The sequence below is a fragment of the Halyomorpha halys genome, unplaced genomic scaffold (assembly GCF_000696795.3).
Source record: "Halyomorpha halys isolate HHAL.00 unplaced genomic scaffold, Hhal_1.1 Scaffold79.1, whole genome shotgun sequence".
Lineage (NCBI taxonomy): Eukaryota > Metazoa > Arthropoda > Insecta > Hemiptera > Pentatomidae > Halyomorpha > Halyomorpha halys.
Genome location: NW_027113124.1, coordinates 1,200,398 through 1,216,104, shown reverse-complemented (window position 1 = coordinate 1,216,104; position 15,707 = coordinate 1,200,398). Strand labels below are relative to the sequence as shown.

At 30.6% G+C, this 15,707-nt stretch overlaps 1 protein-coding gene across 1 annotated transcript in view; it reads right to left on the bottom strand.

The window, feature by feature from the left end:
- Positions 1-15,707, bottom strand: part of Nox (NADPH oxidase) — a 68,415-nt gene that overhangs the window by 8,520 nt on the left and 44,188 nt on the right. Inside the window, exons 7-12 of the mRNA XM_067050746.1 lie at positions 11,985-11,995; positions 10,789-10,982; positions 9,531-9,852; positions 8,209-8,389; positions 2,894-3,057; positions 246-384 (exon numbers count right to left, since the gene is read on the bottom strand). Of these exons, the coding sequence (XP_066906847.1) occupies positions 246-384; positions 2,894-3,057; positions 8,209-8,389; positions 9,531-9,852; positions 10,789-10,982; positions 11,985-11,995 (1,011 nt within the window). The remainder of the gene's footprint in view (positions 1-245; positions 385-2,893; positions 3,058-8,208; positions 8,390-9,530; positions 9,853-10,788; positions 10,983-11,984; positions 11,996-15,707) is intronic.

The window sequence follows — 15,707 nt, the reverse complement described above, 5'->3', positions numbered from 1 at the left end:
AACAACAAGAACTGTGTACTAATAGGATTAGCTATCTTTAAGTTTAACAACAAACCATGTGTCTATAGATACCAGATGATTCTAATAATAAAGCCAGTTATTCAGATACTCTTGTGTCGTTACTCTGCCCGAACCCCTTTTTATTTTGATTAATCCTTCCAGTCTAACCGTAAGTTTTATATATATATATATATATTTATTTAGTCACAATATTATAATTATTTGAAAAAATGAATGATACCTACACAAGTAATCGTTGTCGTTTCTTTGTACGGTTATCCATATCAGGCATAGAAAGTGATTTAGAGAGTGGTTTTTTATGGAGCAGCATAAAGTGCATTTTCTTTGTTGGATTAAGTTTTCTATTAGAAAGATTCACAGCATCTGTAACAAGAGGATTATTCACACTATATTATAAATTTAATCCAATCTTTTCCCCACCAGTTGATCCATAAAAATATTTTTTGAACAAATGAGAGCCTGTTGAAGAAAACTTGTTTTCTTGATGGCCTTGAGATCTCCAGGTTAAAACAAAACTGTGTTCTGTGTTGTATTTCTTAAAACATTTCAACACAATTTAAAGTATAACATATAAAATAATTAATTAAATTCTGAAGTCAAACATTCAATATTAAGTTAAGTTAAAAGTAATAACAATATTCTGCATATGAAATTTTGTTTACAATAATTTAATTAATTTTATTCTTGATTAATAAAATTCAAATGCTTAGTTAATTTTATTTTATTTTTTAAATATATATTCAATGAGTATATATTGTAATGATAAAAAATTGTTTAAATTTAAATAAAAGGAATTTTATTTGTTTTCACTTATTCTCATTTCTGAAGTATAGTTTTGAAGATGACAAGGTCAAATAAAAAGATTAAATATTAAAATAAATATGAGATTTTTTATACTTATTTTTTAATTATACTTAATTTTTAACTTATTTACTAGCTACATTTACAAATCTGCTTCAATTTTATTTTGAGCAATACTAATCAATTACTCTATGTCTTTGTTCTCAACAAAAAAACACTCACTAACTGTAAACAAAACATTTTGTCTTCTTTCCCAAAATGCTATTTCTAAAGGTCAACAAAAGATTCTCTTCACTTCCGCTCTCAGGAGACGTCCTTTCACCAGGCGATCCAAAACAAAGAGTCCCTTATTATGCCTAAACTAGACAAAAGATGATGAGGACCTCCTCATCCAGGAAGCATCAATCCCCGCCCATGCCTAAGCAACCAATACCTTTGACCAACCGTGATCTTTCTCTCGATGTTCAATGTAAACATCGATTGTAGCACAACAGTTTTAAGTTTTTGCATGTGATTTTATTTATGAACATTATTCTTTAACACTTATTCTTGACTTCTATTTTTTCTTAAATTTACTGTAACTACAATTATGATGGGAAGTTAAATAAAGTTTAAGGTATTTGAGTCTGCTCAACATGGCCACTATTCATCGGACTTTTTGGAGGACATACGCCGCCAGCTTGGCTTTGTTATGAATAACATGTTTATTTTAGACAATGAAAATTGGTTAGCTTGCTTTTTGGTTCAACAAAACAAATGAACAATATTTAATGTTGATACATAAAATAAAAACATAACTAAAATCATTTATATATGAAAATAACTATTTACCCATAAAAGAGGATATTACAATATTGTTTTGTCACAGCTAATTTTTTTTTTTCTTTTCCTAAGAATAGTTTACTGTAAAAACAAAAAAAAACTTCTGAATATTTTTTATTTTATATGTCCGATCATGGATTGATCAGTATGCTGTGTAATGTAGCAACCCGATGTATTTGGGTAGTCTTAAAAATCTCTAAGTAGTAAGTTTCAGGTGAACCAATTGACTGAATAGTTTTATTGCCATACTGAATCTGCAATGTTGATTTTTCTTATTTTTATTCCAAAATCTTTATCAACAGCTAAAAAAAATAACAACAGGATAACAACCCTTCTAAAACCTATAAAATTCCCTGATCATCTTATTTAAAACTTAATTTTTTCTATATAATTTTTTTTTCAGTTTTCTTGTTATTCTATTTATAGTAACTGTTTAAAATAACTGATATTTATTACTGCATATTGGTAGTTTATTATTATTATTATTGGCGTGACGGACCGCAGATGTCCAAGGCCTTGCGTGGTGTACTTAGGAAATATATCGCATGTTTCATGACATGGTTTTCATAGGGTGGGTTCGTCACTCAAGTAATTCATGCCACTTTCATTCTTACCAGATAATTATAATTATTAAGTAAATGCATACTTTTCTACAATCAAAAACCATTCTAAATTACGAGAGATAGTTGACCGTGGATGACTTATTTCTAGCTGAAACGTTGGCATGGTTAAATAAGTTACATCAACTTATTTGTGTTTTATTTTGACTGTACCCCAACCATCTTCTCCTCGTACAAAAACCATTCTGTTTAAATTAGTTCTATAGATTTTATTTCTAGTATATAGTATAATAGACCAAACTTTGGGCTTTAACATCACTTAATGCTACAAAAAAGTTTAGAAAAATAAATAAAAGTTTTGTTAGTGTATTGTTCCTGCAGAATAAAGGATTTTTATTTTTAAATCCCAGAAAGGTGAAAAATCTTAAAACTCACAAAACAAATAAGATTTTGTGGTCATGAATACTACTATAACAATATTGTATATTAAATTAGTTATATTTCTAGTCATGGACACTTATGTATTAATATATTAATAGTTTTCATGAACTTTAATTTTTCAATTTCTTTTTTTTTTTCAGATTTCAAAAGTGTCAGTTTATTTGAGAATCACCCTTATTTATTAGTATATTTACTTTTTAACAAACAGTTATAATACTAAGGAACTATTGAGGTAAACAATAGCTTACCATTACTTGCACTAATTGGTTTCAAAGATATATCACTTTCTGTTGAGGAATGTATATTTTCATTACTGATGAAGCCATCATTGGTGTAGCCATCTTGTATTCTATTAAAACTATCAGAATGACTAGAGCTTGGATCTTTATTAGCAAATTTTTTTCTTAAAGAGCTAAAAAATAAAAATAATTAATATATATTGCAAATTTTTGTCTGAGACATATTTGTTTAGTAGTTATAAAAAATAATTAGGTTTATCAAAAATATTTAATTTTCCAATAAATATAGATTATTTATTTTTCTTCTTATATTTGAATGAAGATTTTTTCATTTGTTGAATCTAAACAAAGAAACAATGCCTTAAGTCTCTCCAAATAACATCAAAAACTAACAAGTCAAAAGGTAGCTAGGGGCTGATTAAACTTCCTTTGTCAAATCGTTTCCCTTTATTTTACATATTGCTAACCTTTAATGAATTATTATGTTTGGGGGAAGCAACATCCCATCTTCAGGCATTCACTGTAAAAAAAAATTACTTTTATAAAAAAATACTGTATCAATTACTCATATATTACTCTTAATAAAATTTTTAAATTAATTGTTCTACTCCTTACTGTGTCATACTCCCTATTGTCACATTTAAAATAATTAAAACTACTACTATGCCATATATTAAAATATATGTCCAGGAGAAACATATATTCCTATTATCTGAACCTGTATGATTTATTTTATTCATGGTAATATTCATTATATATATATATATATATATATATATATATACAGCTAACAGAGAAGGCTGTCGAAAAGAATAAAGAACTTTCAATTTGCTTTGTGGACCTTCAAAAGGCTTTTGACAGGGTTAGAAAGGAAGACATAGAGGAGCACTGTCAGATAGAGGCATAGATCGAGGGACTGCCTTGGCAGTGACGACTCTTTAAAATAAAACCAGGAATGTGGTTCGGACAAGGAACCACATATCACAGGAATTCGAGAAAAAATCAGGTATTCGTCAAGGTTGTTGCTTGAGCCTGCTGCTCTTCATAGTAGACCTCGATGAAGCAATAAAGAAAGCTAAACTTAGAGTAAGGCAGTTTCAGTTAGGAAACAGGAACTTACAGCCCATACAATTTTCTGTGTTGGCTTTTGCAGATGACCTGGTTTTGCTGGCTTCCAACAACCGAGACCTCCAATACAACATAAGTGTTCTGCAAGAGGAAATGACCTTGATAAACATGAAAATTAATCCGGAAAAGACCTGATGTATGAGGATAGGAAAGAAACCCCGGAGAATAATGAGAGTGATCAGAGCGAACGGAGAAAAACTACAGCAGGTGCAAAATTTCAAATATCTAGGTGCTCATCTCAACAAAAGCGGCTACATTGATGAGGAAATTTCTCAAAGAATCAATGCAGTTGGAAGAATATTTAGTTTACTTCGAAGGGGTTTCCTGGGCAAAAGGAAAGTGATGAGAAAACTAGAATAATGATCTACAAATCGATGTTCCTTCCTACTCTTCCGAATTGTGAACCCTCACCTTGAAACACAAGAGCCGGATCCAATCTATGGAGATGGGGTACCTTCATAAGGTGGAAGGAAGGACAAGACGAGATAGAGTACAGAACAGTACCATTCGGACAAACCTCGGAGTCAAACCGGCTGAGAGCATCTTAGAGGGGCACAAGCTAATATGGTTTTAATATGAGACTCGCGTGGAGGAAAGAAGACCAAGAGGAAGACCATGCATTTCCTAGGAGGAGAGTGTTAAGGAGGCGTTCAGGAGGTGGGATATGGACTGAAGCAGGGGAAGGGAGATGGTCCAAGAGCGAGATATCTGGTCCAGACTCTGTAAATTGTAACCCCACACTCCGCAAGCGGTAAAGGGGATAAAATGATTATGATGATGATGATATATATATATATATATAGCCAATGTGTTGTGTTCCTGGAAATATATTTTAATATATGACATAAAGTAGTTTAAATTTTAACAAATGTGACAATAAAGAGTATGTTACAATAATGAGCATGCGAATAATTGATGTAAAGATTTTATAATGAGTAATAATATAAATGATATATGCAGTTTTGAATAGTTAATAAAAGTATCAATATTTTAAATGTATAAGTCTGAAGTTGGAATGGTGTGTTCCAGAAACTTCATTTATTATTAAAGAATAAATAGCAATATACAGTAACAATAAAAACATAACATATTTTGTCAAAGGAAGCCTAATTTACTCTCATTATCAAGTAAATCATTATATTGCATCCTAAAAAATATATATAATCTGTCGATGTATTGGTAATTTGTGTTTCATCAGGGTAGAAAAAGATAAGATCATCTAAATGCAGAACAGAGGCAGCATGTCTTACTTCAGCATTTTGAAAAGAACTACTCTAATAGTATATCACTTCAGGACAATTCAACATATACTGATGTGCTCAACTATATACATGACATATAGCTATATGTTGAACTGCTCTGTTATCATGCACTGTCTCTATTTGATTAGTATTGTTTAGACTGTTGATGTGAGATATACTGTGTCTGGTCTGCATTTATGTGATGTCATCATTTTATATCCTGATGATGCCTGAATTGGTGAAACACTAACTGATATTTGAGAGAATTGAGACTGTTTTGTAATTTTTCAAGAGTATCCTTACATTTTTTTTTTTTTTAATTTTTGCTCTCATTAGTTTTTTAACTTAATTTTGTTGTAGAAAATAAGTTTTATTAATTGATTTGTGGTTTAAATTGTTTGTTTGTAACCTAAGAAATTGTAAATACAATTAAGAATAAAGCATCACTGTTGATGGCAACATTGTTTCGGACAATGGAACAACTATGTTGTTTCCTTTGTTCAGAGGAGCAGTCGGCTGTTGGTGTCCATTTCAGCAACACACTATTTGTCTTTTGTTATAAAACCCTCCCTAAAACCACAACTGGTAGTAAGGGGAGGTGGGAATGGAGGGATGAAATTAATAGTTGAACCACATTTATTACTTAACATATTAGTGGAAGGGGTGGATGAGGCTACATTTCTTTCTTCTGTAGTATATATATCTTACTTCTTTGGTCTGATAATTTGTTCTAACATCACACTCTGTTTTCGCTAATTAGTATTGTTCAACCCATACAATGTCTGTCAACTTATCCTCAATCTTGTACTATAATCTAGTTGTCTTTATTTTAAGTTTCCCTTTTTTATTATTAATTAGTAATTAGTGCTATAAAAAGTGTTCATGATTTCAAAACTTTAACTGTTCTGGTACATAATTTTATTTTCATTCAGTTCAATTAATTCTGATTCTAGTTGTATTTCATTCACTAAATTTAAGGAAACACTTATTTTATAATATTTCTTATCATTCAATTATTATAGCTTAATTGACCCACTAAATTGGCATATAAATAACCTAGATAAAGTGAGAGTAAGGGTCACACCATCAAATTAATTATTGAATTTGGACACATTAATTTTTATAGTAATTTGTAATGTACTAGGAAGTCTTAATGTTTATGATAGTGCTATCTGGCTGATATTTCTCAATATCTTGATTGGATAAGTCCTGATCAACTTCAAATAGGTAAGGAATACCTATAACAAACTAAATCCCAATTACAGCAAGAAGTGTGGGTTATTCTGCAGACGAACACCCTATTCATGCCAGAGTAGAAAGATTGGTTCATTCTATGCATTCAGCATTCCAATGTAAATCACATGAAAAAATGTAAGAAACAACCCAAAAACAGCAATGTATAATTAAAAAGTACCGGGAACAAAAATTCAACATGGTGGTTTTCATTGAAGTATTTTGAAAAAACATAACTTCTGACAGATTATAATTATATTTCTGACAGACATAATTAATTATAATAATTAAATTTAGGCAAAAAGATTATGTAAGTAAAGACAAAAAAAGTGTGTCAGCTAAAGTATGTTACAGTCAGGAGACCCTTAAATTATAAATACATCATCTAAAATAAATGTTCACAAATAATAGTTACAGTCCATCTGAAACAAGTGTTCTTAAATAATGAATATAGCCTGAAATGAGTGCTTGCTGTGGACTACCAAATAGGAAAAGCTATGAAGCTCTGAAGAAACACTTTGATGAGTCTCTACAGTTCCTCTGCCATATCTAAGGATTCCTGTGACTTTATATAAGTACTGGAGTTAAATAAAAAGAGAACCATTGACATAGAAAAGAACTTGGATCGTAGTTAGTTTGGGAAAATATTGAAGTTATGAAGAGACCAAACAGTTTCTAAAACAGAATTTTGTTCACACCTTTAACAGAATTATACATTCATGGGTGAAGTTAAGAAAATGATGTCTGTTCAAGAGAGAGAAGCTTGATAGAGAAATGAATAAACTTAAATGAACAAATAAATGGATATGTACCTCTATTTTTTTGTAATGGGATGTCACTCTTTCTTAAGATGTTTTCTGGAATAATAGAAAGAAGAAAAAAGAAAATGATCCTGTGGAGAAAAAAAGGTAGAAGAATATCTCACTATGAAAACCCAAGATAGAAATGTAAAAAAATATTTAGAAAAAAAAAACGTTGGTGAGAGAAGGAACCCAAGGGAATACTAAGAATGAATGAGAAAAAAGATGTTAAACCAGCTTAAAGTGCTGTGGGGTAAAAAATTATTGCTGAGTTTAAACAGGAGAATATTACGGAAAATAGAATCGAAAGCTTTTGAAAAATTAAAAAAGACAAAAATTGTTATTTTCTGCCCGTCTATTGATTACTAAATATCTTCCTTAATTTTTAGCTAAACTGGTTGTGTAAAATAGTTGGAATAGAAATCTGATTGGAGCTGAGAAAGTGGTATGGAAACAGAGAGATTTTAACCTTAATAAATAGACATTTAAAATAATAGTAATAATCATTTGTATGTACTAGAAAAATAAAATATATTAACCATAAATAATTATTACTTTAGCTAGATTGATTTATAAATATAGACGTGCACATAGATATTTATCAATAAAATTTCTTGGATGACTACTGATATATTTAGGGAATAAAATAAACAGTTATATTCCCTAGTCTTCTCTATTGCTCTAATTGACTGAAGCTTGAACTATTAAATTGGAAAGGAGCTATACAGCTTCGACCGGTATAATATGCTGGAAGCCAAGGACCACTCCTATAAGTTAGGATTTCCATTTAATTTAAAATATTAGACTTTTTTGTTTGGAGAATCAGTTTTTACAAATATTCAAAATTTAGGTTGTCATACTGTCAGTTTATTACTAAAGCCTTTTTTTTTTTTTTTTTTTTTTTTATTAAATTACTACTTACTCTTGAATACGTTTAATAGTCTTGTTTTCATTTAATGCAGCACCATTAGAAGCTTTTTGTATTGTGTTGGTTTGAGGTAAATCTTCTCTAATGCTATGCAATTTTTCTTGCTCTTTTTCAAAATAATTGTAAAGCCTATTTGTCCATTCTCCTACTCCTCTAATATGTAACCACATATATCCTATAAATCAACATATAGGAGTAAAAAAGATATAAATCAGAAATATTTTCTAAAACATTTTAAGTTAATATTAATAAAATATAAATTTTAATCTTCAAGGTTTTATAAAATAAAAATAATGGAAAAGAGTTATTCAACAAGTATAGATTTTCACTTTTTAAAAATACAAAATATTAAAAACGAGCCTGTTTTAAAAGATAAAACCAAATGTTAAGAAGATAGTTTAAAAGATATATAATAAAATAAGGATAAGTTTTTTAAATTTACTAATCACCCAAGAAAAATGCATCACAACTAAAAGAAATCAAAACTTATCATAGCTGCCTTTGCATATATACGTATAAATAAAGGTCCACATACACAGTATACAGGTTCACTACTCCTGATCCCAACAATTTTTGATTTGATGATGAACATTACGAAAAATTATATGGCTCGCTATTTACTGAATAGAACTATATTTTAAAAGTGTCCATGTTTCTGGTACTTGGGATCTAAAAATTTTGAAATTATGAAAAAAAAAAATAGAATTTGAAAGATAGTTGGGATGGAAGATTACTGAGGCCCATTAAAGGTTTATGTATGAACATTACCAGATCTAAAGGGGAACCCAGATGGCATTAGATGTATAATGTGTAGATATTACTGAAACATGCAGGAATGTGTAGAGTGAGAACTCATCTAACCCTATAGGGGTAACTAAATGAGACCCTTCGTAGTGATAGTGAATTCCCCACAAAAATAATTAGGAAATAATTGAACAACTCTGATCTTATGCATTTCATTCCTTAGACCTTTCTCCTTTGTAACTTTTACTCTGGTTAGAATAGTTTGGTAGCCAGTACGATCACCCATCCTTCCTGACCTATTGTAGAATACATAAGGGTGTTGAAAATAATAAACAGCAACAATAAATATGAACTCTCACTTCACTTTTTCTAATAGCTGGGTGTTTTACAGCACTATTTTGTCACTTTTTATTTCTTTACTCATTATTTTTAAGTTGTAAAACTTAGAGATATCAACACCTTATTAGGAATATATAAAATTAGCTAGAAAATAATTGAGAAATAAGGGCCTTATAAATTGAACTATTATAGTGAATTGAACACACACCATAATATTAAATAATTTTGTTTACCTTCTTGTTCAGGTGCTGAACTAATTGTAAAAGGATGCCATTCATATTTTGCAATTGCAGGAATATTGATGAACACATAATCACCAGAATGGAAATCAAAATGCAGAGGACGTTTAATAACTAGATGTGTAACACGTGAAGGCAATAATATTCCTGAACTGATATAAGTTTTGCCTCGTTCTGATTTCATCCAAGAAAATCTCATTATTCTTTCTATTATATATATGATTCCAGGAATAATAAACCATTTCCAAAAGTTGGGTCCATGAAGGAGCAGAAGAATCCAAAATGGTAAGTACAATAAATGTGTCCAATAAAATATCTGAAAAATAAAATACTAGGTTATTACAAAAGTCTTAGAGCATAAAATAAGTTTTATTTAAATTTCATAATAAAATTATTCCTTTAAATATTAGCCTCAATTGCTAATTATTTTTACTATCTTTAACCAGAAATTGAATTTGGTGATGATACCAGTTCTTTGAGGGAGGGGAATAGGTGAAAAACTCACATCCTGATTTTGTTGTAGAACATTGGTTTTATTATTTGATTTTTTATTAAAATTGTTTATTTGTAATGTGAATACTTTGTAAATATAATTTTGAATAAGACAAACATTATTGATGGCAATACTATTGCTGACTGTTGGACAGCTACACTGTTTCTTTGTTTTAGGTCTATTCTCTGGTAGCTTCCATTAGTGCAACGTATACACTTTGTTCTTTTGTAATAAAACCCTCCCTTATCCATAACAGATTTGAGATCCTTGTTGTGTCAGATGGCACAACATTGTAGCTGTAAGGAGAGAGCAGTAAGGTGTGATAATCCTCCATTTCTGAGAATTTTTCTTAGAATAATCATGAACGACGGATAGCAGCATTTTCTTGCTGAATCATTTTATTCTGTTTGATTAAACCAAGGTACTTTAGACATGAATGATAATTTTTTTCTGTGATATATTCCTGACTTCCTAAAATCTATAAAATAATGTAACCTAGTACAAAAAACAAAACAAAACAAGGAAGATAGAAAACCAAAAGCAAATTTGCCAAGCTATGTTGCCTGAGAGACTCAACTAGATAAAGATAATCAAATAGAAGATTACAATAGTAAGCTGAATCCAATATTGGTCAATTATGAAAATGTCACCATTGAATTATTACAATAAAATTAAAATATATTTCTAACAAAGAATTGAGAAAGTATAATTAAAATTCATAAATTTGTTGAAATATCTCTAATAAAAAAATATAAATACCTCAAAGCTGCCACCTCTTCTCACAAAAGCTTGAGAGCATATAAACATAATTATAAGAATAATAATCAAAGCAACTCCAGTTGGATTCGCAACACCAGGTACAAGGCCAAAAAGTCCAGGCCTGTTTGTCAAAATCCATTCAGCTAATGTGTAATTTCCAGTATTGATTGTTTGATCATTTACAACATTAATACCTAGAAAATATTTTGATTAATTATCAAATGCATTTCTAAATTTATTTATACAAAACCTAATCTTCTGTTCTTTAAAATATTTTTACAATTATAAAATGATCTTTCTACATTATCAAAAAATGCAAAGAGTAGAAATTTATATGCAATTAAAACTATCAAGTTTTGGTAAATGTCACTAAGAACAATTGAATAATTCCCATTTTAAAATTTATTAATATTTCCTAGAATATAGAGTCCCTCATTTTTCATAAAAACATTTTATATATACATTGTTTTGTTACAATTGTTGATACAAAGTTCCTCCTGCATTACTTGGTATGTGAATTACACTGCTTTTAAGTTGATTTAATAATAAGAAACTTTCATTGAACAAATAACTTATTTTCTGAATTTTTTGGTGTTTAGTTGACTAAAAATTCAAATAAGTGATAGTGAAAGTGGGATTATTTCTTAGCATTGTTTCATTATATACTATTTATTATTTCATATATCTTTTCTACACTCTTGGTCTTATCTCTGTCTATCTAAAATTAAAGATTTAAATTCAAGCTTTCTACTTACAATAAATTTAATATAATTACTAATGGAGTTTTAAGCAATATTAAATATTACTACTTTTAAAGAAAGTAAGAAACAAAATAAATCTATAGAGTCTATAACCTATAGAAAGATTTAATTTGTTCATATTAATCCAAGTCTTAGAATTTTATGATAGAAGGTTGTATTATTTCATTTATTTGTTAATTGAAAATGGACCGACTATCGTAATCTGGAATTTTGTCAAAAAAAAAAATAAATAAAACTTAAAGTATAACAACTTTTATTTTTTCCTCATAATTTATTGTAATCATCAAAATATGTGATTATATGCATTTATTCTCAAATATGCAAAATAAAACTTGGATGATTGCACCTGAATAACTAATTTGTAAACATATTTGATCAGTTGTTTACAAAATGCATACAAACAAAATATGCATTTACATAAAAATCCAGGCTCACTTATGATAGCTCTATAATAGAATAAATAAAATATATTTAGAACAAAAGCATTTATACAAATATTATAGTATTAATGAAATACTTACTGATAGTAAGTATCTAAGTAAAGGGATACAACGGCCGTGCGTGTTGGCTTACACCCCAACAACCTAACCCCCAGGTTCAGGTTATGTGGGTTCGATTCCCACCTGGGGCAGTTAATATTTATTTCTCGGCATTCCCAAAAAAATGAATCTTGACACTCCCACCTTAGGCAACTTCAAAGTAGCCAGCCACCAGGAGTAGGCAAAAAGGACCACTAGGCCCACTTGATGGACAAGTTCCCTTCACTAGCTACCAATACCAATACCAGGTATGTAAGTATAAGATAGTAAGTACTGATAATAGTATTAATGATTTACTTACTGAAATTAAATAAATGCATTATAGTATGAATGACACTATATACAAAAATGCAAACTCCAGTCACTTTATGAAAATAAATGTGTTGGTCAAGTGGTAAGAAATTACTGAATCCTCTTGTTCTTAGGAATGTAATACTATGACGCAACATTAGAACAAGGACAAACATACAATTGAAGTTCAAACATTGACCTGTTAAGAAAACAAAATTTAATCATTAGGTTTGTTAACTTGATAAAAGTGTGGAAAAGTACACAATATTTAAACAGTACTAAATATTGTATTCTTGCTACCTATTAAAGACTCTTTGGAAAAAAGAAAAAGCAAACGATGAGCTAAAGTAAATTTATATTTTTAGGAATGAATGATACTCAAACAAATTAAATTTTAATAAGTAGGGCAGAAAATATAAGAGATATTCTGTAAGTAGTAAACAAGTCTGATAAGTATGAATGATATGCTTATAAGGAAATTTTATAATAATGACACATTAACAACTGCACGAAAAATGAAAATAAATATAATAAAAGTCTTAAAAATGGACATATGGTTCGAAACATCGTCCAATATAAAGAAAGAAGTAGAGAATAAGCATTTTAGGGGTCATATTATTTCTTAGAAACTAATAAAAAAATATAATTAATTAAACTTTATACCCTTACAAAATAAAAATTGACTTTTTAAGAAGAACTTTACTTATTTTCCTGATAATATTCCAACAATATGCTACCAAGTCAGTAGTATGTCTTTCTGTAAAGTTTATTATACATCATTTTTTTAATTATCTTAATTAAATTTACAATACAAGTAGTACAGATTATTTGTTAATTTATTAACAATTAAATTTTTATAATAACACAATGCGAAGTTGCATTCACCAGTAATGTATTTCTGTTTTTAAACAATTCGCACTCCATCGCTTCTCACACATGATTTAGATTACAGTTTTATAATATATTAAGAAAAAAAGGATTTAAAGTGTTGAAATTAATTTTAAGAAAGACTTGTTATTGGTAATGACATTTCTGATTAAATTATAAATTCTATGAAAACTAAGCAATTCGTCCAATAATATTTTAACTTATCAGGATAGCATATATTTTTCAGAATATTAATTCCTATATAGACAAATTTATAATAGATACATTAATTAACATAATTTAAAATTGATCAATGATAAAAACATTAATTATTTTTATTAATATTAAAAACTTATCTCTATATTATATCTTACCACATGCTCGTGCACAAATAACAAAGAAGTTTGCAGCACTATATTGAATCATTCTCTGTATAATTAATATGAGGTTGATAAAAAAAATTAATGTTGCAAAAATAAGAAACACGTAATTATTTTTAATATATGGAAGAGAAAGCTGATAAGGTCTTAGAGAGCTTAATCTTGCTAATGTTGAAGTTTGTGCTGCTTTTGGTTTTGGAGGCACTAGCCATCTATCAATGCTGCAAAAGAAATTAACATTTTGTTTATTGACGTAATCTGGTTTATATGATTGGACTATACCATAAAAAATAATGTTTTCCCAAAACATATTCAGAATGTTTAATAACCTATTTTAACTTAAAATATTTTTAAAACTTGTTTTTATTAAATAACTAAATCTAATAAAATTGAAAAAAAGTCAAAATGTGTAGTATGTATGTATATATATCCATTCCATATATAATATATATATAGAAAAGGAGTGAACATACTGGTTTTATTATGTAATATGTTTGCATTCCATTAGCTATTCACATTAATAACCTTCCCCTATCCATCAATCTCTCCCAGTATCATCTGCATATTGCTGTAGGTAAACAAGAAGACCGAAGCCTCTGTTTCCCTGCTACCAGTCTGTATAGGACAGCGCAGAACTCCCTCGGACTTCGCAGGTACAGCCGGCGTACCCATAACGAAGTCACCCGAGATGAGGATCTATGCTTCTACAACTTCTTCACTGGACCTTAGATTATCGCTGACGAAGACAAAACAATACCTATTAGCGGACCTCCTACACTGGTACGGGCGCCCACCACCTAAGGTACATCGAGACATCCCGCCAACCTGCCGCTCATGGCCCACGACTGGCGCACCGATGCTAAATCCCTAGCAAGCATCGCGCCGACCGCCCACCAACTAATGGCCCCGACTGGCGCAGAGACGCTCCAACTAAAGAAGAGCTCCCGCCGACCGGCCTCACATGGCTACATCTGGTGCTAGATAACCGAATAGGATCTCACCATGACCGCCTCACTTAGCGACATCAGGCACCTTAGATGCTTCGACTTTACCTTCAGCGAAACACCGAAGTCATCCAGCCTGCTCGCACATCGTGGCACACAAACTGGTGCAGCTGATGTTCTCTCCTTCTGACCTTACTGGGACTACTACCTACCAGCACCACCTAGGAGAATACAAATCAACAAGACGTGGAGCAACTCATCGCCCACATCAGAACTTCAATCTTTTCACCCCGGAGACACACATAATTCCGACTTTGATAGGAACAGTAGGTGGGGGAAGATCAGTTCCGAGTATGCTTCAACTTGAGGCGACCAACGCTGCAAATAGCGGCAACCATAACTACAATGAAAGTTACAACCCATTAAGGAAACACAACACACACTCGAATAGAGAAGAACAACGTAAACCCGAAGCAAGATGAACAGCGTACATTCCAACTAGGAAGACCAAAATATTCTCCAAATAGGAAGAATAAAAACTGGACTCAATCAAGACGATCAGTCAAACTCTTAGTCCACTTCTTTGACAACATCGACTACAGCAACGCCCGAACATCCCTATGACTCCGTCATCAAGGAGGGGAGTCCTGTAGCGAGAGGGAGCAAGGGTGCGACCACAACTCACCAGAGCGCTCCACCTCGAGCCTCACCGAAGCTCTCAAATTTATAAATCACTTCATTTTGTAAAAACACATTGTCATTTTTGTATATTAATAATTTCTGTACATACTACTTAGCAATATCTGTACAATGAATAATAAATGATAACAATGCAATGCACGAACCTATCTCAAGCAGACATGTACCGACCGCTTCTCAGTCACAGCCTCATGGACTAGGCCTATAAATAAGGGACTCTAAATCCCCAAAAATTGATCTTAGATCCACATCCTTTCCTGGGTCTAGTCATGGCACAGGTGGCGTATACACTGCTTGAGATAGAGAAGTTCATTGCCAATCTGTGCTCGCAAAAGTTGTTATTTTGTACGTCCACCTAAGACGATGGCCTATCTCCTCTCCTTCTCTCCAGCAATCTTAGTCCGTCCGCTTCATCTCAACAACTAAGATTGTAACCTA